General features: G+C 43.0%; 1 protein-coding gene across 1 annotated transcript; it reads left to right on the top strand.

The window, feature by feature from the left end:
- Positions 1-2,202: 2,202 nt before the first annotated feature.
- Positions 2,203-2,940, top strand: LOC307210929 (olfactory receptor 2G6-like; the record flags this gene model as incomplete). Its single annotated transcript, XM_079967134.1, has 1 exon — positions 2,203-2,940. The coding sequence occupies one exon, from the start codon at positions 2,203-2,205 to the stop codon at positions 2,938-2,940; it is 738 nt and encodes a 245-aa protein (XP_079823260.1).
- Positions 2,941-6,000: the final 3,060 nt, after the last annotated feature.

Below are 6,000 nucleotides of genomic sequence, written 5' to 3'. Positions count from 1 at the left end.
ACCCCATTCAGGACCAGGGAATCTCCCACACCCGCCTGCCCCCTGTCACCCCAAAACAGTACTTCTGTCTTGTCAGGATTCAACCTCAATCTGTTAGCTGCCATCCATCCATCCAACCAACCGCCTCCAGACACTCACACAGGACCTTCACCGCCTTCACTGGTTCTGATTTGAAAGAGAGGTAGAGCTGGGTATCATCCGCATACTGATGAACACCCAGCCCAAACCCCCTGATGATCTCTCCCAGCGGCTGCATATAGATGTTGAAAAGCATGGGGGAGAGGACAGAACCCTGAGGCACCCCACAAGTGAGAGCCCAGGGGTCTGAACACTCATCCCCCACCATCACTTTCTGAACACGGCCCAGGAAGGAGCGGAACCACTGTATAACAGTGCCCCCAGCTCCCAGCCCCTCTAGATGGTCCAGAAGGATGTTATGGTCGATGGTGTCAAAAGCCGCTGAGAGATCCAGCAGAACTAGGAAACAGCTCTCACCTTTGTCCCTAGCCCGCCGGAGATCATCAATCAGTGCGACCAAGGCAGTTTCAGTCCCATGATGAGGCCTGAATCCCGACTGGAGTTGTTCAGCAACCACTCGCTCAATCACCTTGCTCAAGAATGGAAGAACTTCTCTTTCCAGTCTATTTCTGAAATTCTTTTGTAATAAGACAGCTACTTTGAGATCTTGTATAGAATGTCCTGGGAAATTGAAGTGTTCTCCTACTGGTTTCTCTGTCTTGTGATTCCTGATATCAGATTTGTGTTCATTTATCCTTTGGCGTAGGGTTAGTTGGTCTAACTTAGTTGGTCTCTAAGGTGCTACGGGAAGGAATTTTTTTATTTTGTTTTGACCACGGCAGTCCAAAGTTACCTACGTGTAACTTTCCTTCATTGATTCCATGGGAGCTTTCGAACCGGGGGGGGGGGCACCGGGAGCTTTGCTCGTTTTAAACCCCATCCACCCCACTGTCTTCTTTGGCAATCACTCGTAGCCGAGTAAGAGTGTCTTCCATAAACACAGTTTTAACAATGAGTCCATAAGTGACTGTGGAGGCCAATTCTGGACCCACACATCCTTCCACAGTGGGGACATTGGTTTCCGGGCAGGAGTTGATCACGGTGTGGATTTGCCAAGCATGCCTTCCTCTTAGCATGTTTCTCCCTTTAATCCTGAGTTTGAATGTCTACAAAGCCCATGACACCTTTGGTAAAGGCTGTTCTCCAACTGGAGTGCTCGCAGGCCAGTGTTTCCCAGTTGTCAGTGTTTATAACTGCTAAGTCTCCCCTAATTTATTTTCCTAGCTCAATAACATCTTTTAATGATTATTTCATGCTCAGAAAGGCGAGGAGAATGAGGGATAGTTCATGACTGCTGAAAACCACAGCAGGGGAGAGACCTGATGCACTCAGGTCTTACATCCTAGCTTCCCTTTGGCATCCTGTTGGCTCTGTAAGAAAACAATGGACCTTTGTCTGGATCCAACCAGGCTCTTTTTATTTTCTTATGAGTTCTCAGACCATAAGCAGGGATTGGTTGAAGGACCTTCCAGAGGAGGCACTTGGGGATGAATCACAAAAATGGCCTCCCTCCAGCTCCCTGACCTACTAATTCAGGCATCGCCAACCTTCGGCCCTCGAGATGTTTTGGACTACAATTCCCATCATCCCTGACCACTGGTCCTGTTAGTTAGGTTAGGGATCAAGGGAGTTGTAGGCCAAAACATCTGGAGGGCTGCAGGTTGGGGATGCCTACACTAATTCCTTCTGACAGTGGATGGATACTGCTAATTACCACCCTTTCCGTACAGATAAAGGTAAAGGGACCTCCGACCGTTAGGTCCAGTTGCGGACGACTCTGGGGTTGCAGCACTCATCTCGCTTTATTGGCCGAGGGAGCCGGCGTACAGCTTCCGGGTCATGAGGCCAGCATGACTAAGCCGCTTCTGGTAAACCAGAGCAGCGAACGGAAACCTTCCCGCCAGAGCGGTACCTATTTATCTACTTGCACTTCGTGCTTTCGAACTGCTAGGTTGGCAGGAGCAGGGACCAAGCAACGGGAGCTCACCCCGTCGTGGGGATTCGAACTGCCGACCTTCTGATTGGCAAGTCCTAGGCTCTGTGGTTTAACCCACAGCGCCACCTGTATCCCTTTCCATTTCTTTACCATCTGCTATTCGTCATTCTTCTTTGACGGTATAGGCAATGTACAGGAAATCATTGTGGGAAGAAGGTAATCAGACTTATGAAGGAGAATTCATCTTAATGGGAGTGGCTGACCGCCCACGTTTGGAGATGTTCCTCTTTGCCATTATCCTGACCTGCTACATGATGACCCTGTTGGGAAACACGACCATCATTGTGGTGTCATGGCTGGACCCCCATCTCCACACCCCCATGTATTTCTTCCTCAGCAACCTCTCCTTCCTTGACCTCTGTTACACTACCAGCCTCGGACCCCGGATGCTGGTGAGCTTCTGGAAGAAAAGCAAGTCCATCTCGTATGGCGGCTGTGTGGCTGAGTTGTACATTTCCCTTGCTCTGGGCTCCACAGAATGCGTTCTTTTGCCTGTCATGGCCTATGACCGATATGCTGCCGTCTGCCACCCGCTGCGCTACACCGCCATTATGAGCCGCTCTGTATGTTTCAAAATGGCCGCCTTTGCCTGGCTTTGTGGCTTCAGTAATTCACTAGTGCAGACAGTGTTGACTGTTCAGCTTCCACGGTGTGGACATAACCAAATAGACACTTTTTTCTGTGAGGCGCCAGCCTTAATCAAATTGGCCTGTGTTGACACCACGCTCCATGAGGCTGAGCTACTTTCTTCCAGTGTGGTTTATCTTCTATTACCACTGAGTGTCATTATAACCTCTTACAGCTACATAACAACTGCTGTGTTAAGGATCCGCTCAGCCAAAGGCACAAAGCTCTTGGAAGACTAATGAGGAAATCAACAACTTGAGTCGAATGGTTGCCAACTTTTTTAAAAAAGGTTTTTTATTTATACTTTTCAAATTGATACATTTGATTAATTTTACAATCCATGTAACATTTCAAAATTTGACTTCCTTCCCCCCTCTTTCTGCGGTTCCTTAATTTTTTTCATTTCTGCATATCCAAATTACTTTGCTCATTTAATTATCTACTGTGAACATATAGTCTTATAAAACTGCAGATTATTACAGTAATCCTGCTAATATTTTTATCTGTTTACAATTTGTCTGTAATTATTCAATAAACCATTTCCATTCTTTTATAAAGAGTTTGTTATCTTGATTTCTTATTTTTCCAGTAAGTTTCGCCATTTCTGCATATTTCATAAGTTTTTGTGTCCATTCTTCCTTTACTGGGACTTCTACTTCTTTCCATTTTGGCGCAAGTAACATTCTTGCTGCTGTAGTAGCATACATAAATAAATTTATATACAATTTTGGTAGTTGTGTTCCTATAATTCCCCCAAATTTTTTTTTATAGATGTTATTTTGAACATCATTTTTAATTCATTATATATCATTTTCCAGTAAGCTTTAACCTTACTACAAAACCATCACATATGATAAAAAGAACCTTCTTTCTCTTTATGTTTCCAACATTTGTTTGATTTAGATTTAGATTTAGCCAATTTTCTTGATGTTAGATACCAACGATATATCATTTTCATATAATTTTCTCTTAAACCATAACACGCTGTAGATTTTACATTCGAATTCCACAATCATTCCCATGCTTCCATATCTATATTATGACTGATATCTATTGCCCAGTGTATCATTGAAGTTTTATTTGCTCATCCTTTGTCTCCCATTCCAATAATATTTTATACATTTTAGACAACATTTTTACATTCCGTTCCAGCAGGTCTCTCACCAGTTGTGATATTTGTTCCCCAAAGCCTCATATCCAAACTTTATTAAACACTTCATTCAAATGATGATATTGTAACCATGTTGTTAACTTCCCAGATAATTCTTTAAATTCTTTTAATTTATACTCTCTTCCCTCTTGTTTTTATAAATTTCTATAAGCTGTCCACCCTTCTGTCATGTTCTTTTTCTTTACTGCTATAGCTTCCAGCAGTGAAAACCATAATGGTGTTCTTACATCTAGTAAATTCTTGTAACTATCCCACACTCTATACAATTTTTTTCCTAATTATATGGTTTGTAAATCCTTTATGAACATTCACCTTTTTGTACCATAAATAAGTATGCCAGCCAAAAATATTATCATGACTTTCTAAGTCTTAAAATATGTGAATTCTCTAACATCATCCATTCCTTCAACCAACAAAGACAGGGTGCTTCATAATATAATCTCAGATCCAGCAGGGAAAAACCTCCTCTTTCTTTTACATCTATTAATTTTTATATTTTATTCTCGGTTTTCCCCCTTGCTAAATATGTTTAGAAATATCTTTTTGTGATGCCCAAAAACAATCCATCCTGCCGATCATTGGAATCAACTGAAACAGAAATAACATTCTTGGCAACACGTTCATCTTTATGGTCAACACTCTGCCTAATAATGAAAAATTCAAATTTGGAACAGAATGGCTGCCAACTCTAATAATAATGAATTGTCCTTCATTCTATGGCAACTTGCAGTGTTGCTTCTGTTCATTTGTTTTTAATGATTATTTTACAGATGTTTTATTTCAGTGTTGTAACATTGTAATGTAATAATGACATTATTTTTATAGAAAGGTGAGGTGAAAATGCTGCAAATCAGTGCTCCTGATTGGTGGACCTTGGACCCCAGGGGATCCATGGCACCATTCACATAACAAAGGCTGCCATAGAGATATTAAAATATTAAAAGTAAGGGTCCATTTGAAAAGCAGAGGGTCCACAGTCCTCAGTGCCGGATTACCAAATAGGCAGAGTAGTCACCAGCCTATGGGCTCCATGCCCATAGTTTGATCTCCCTTCAAACTAAATCCAGTTCCCTAAATGTAACACCACATGAGGTCTCCTAACAGCTAATTGGAATACCCAGAAATATCCATATGCAATGAAATAAATTTCCCCTACCAACTTTGAAAATTTCTGCATAGCTAGTTAATTCAAAGACTTTTGCCCCCTAAGGAGTTAAGTAGTGTTCTCTTTTCCATCCCTGCCCTGGTGCAAGTCACAGCCTCCAGAGGACGCTGTGCAAGGGAAGAGGAGGCAGGTCCTTTGGGACTTTGCTCATGACTGGAGGGTAACATGTAGTTTCCCCTTAATTACTGAGTCTGAGTTCTGGCCCTTATGGGGCTTCATGATGGTTCCTCAGAGAGCTGCTGAAGAAGGGGAGAGAGAGCAATTTCCTCCACCTCTCCCATCCTCCTGGATGACATCATAAAATCATTTATCCTGACCCTTGAAGGCCCCTTTAGAGACAGAGAGATCATCTTACTATGGCCATGTAGTGCCGGTACAATGCTGAGGCAGAAGAACCAAGGTGCTGGACCAAATTAGGCAAGCCGACCAGAGTAAGAGTTGCAGGGAGCATTTCTCTTTCCCCACCATCATTTACACTGATCCTTATGGAGATGCCTCCAGGTGTAAGAGAATCTGCATTTCTTTCTTTTTCAGTCTCCTCCTGCCGTTTCCCCCTTGACCTTCAGAAAGACATACCCACTGCTCTTTCTCTCTGCTTTAAAAAAAATAATATTTCTTCTTATTTGATTTCATTCTCTACCTGCTTCGACTATAGAACAGGAAGGTGTAAAGCAAACTTCTCTGGCGTCGTGCCTGACAGGTGGCTTGAATGACAACTGCCATCAATTGACATGATTAATAGTCAGGGGTGTGTGAGGTTTATTCTGAAGCAGACTTCCCTTTCCTAGCACACCCCCCCCTGCCTGTTGGACTACAACTCCCATCGTCCATCACCATTGGCTAAGGTGTCTGAGGGGTGATGGGAGTAGTAGTCCAACAAAACCCGGCAACTCAAGCATGGAGAATACTGTGTAATGCTGAGATAGCTGGACTAATGCTCGTGTTGGCTATAAGGCAATTTCA

The sequence above is a fragment of the Podarcis cretensis genome (assembly GCF_951804945.1).
Source record: "Podarcis cretensis genome assembly, chromosome: 2".
NCBI lineage: Eukaryota > Metazoa > Chordata > Lepidosauria > Squamata > Lacertidae > Podarcis > Podarcis cretensis.
This window is presented reverse-complemented; position numbering and strand designations above follow the sequence as displayed.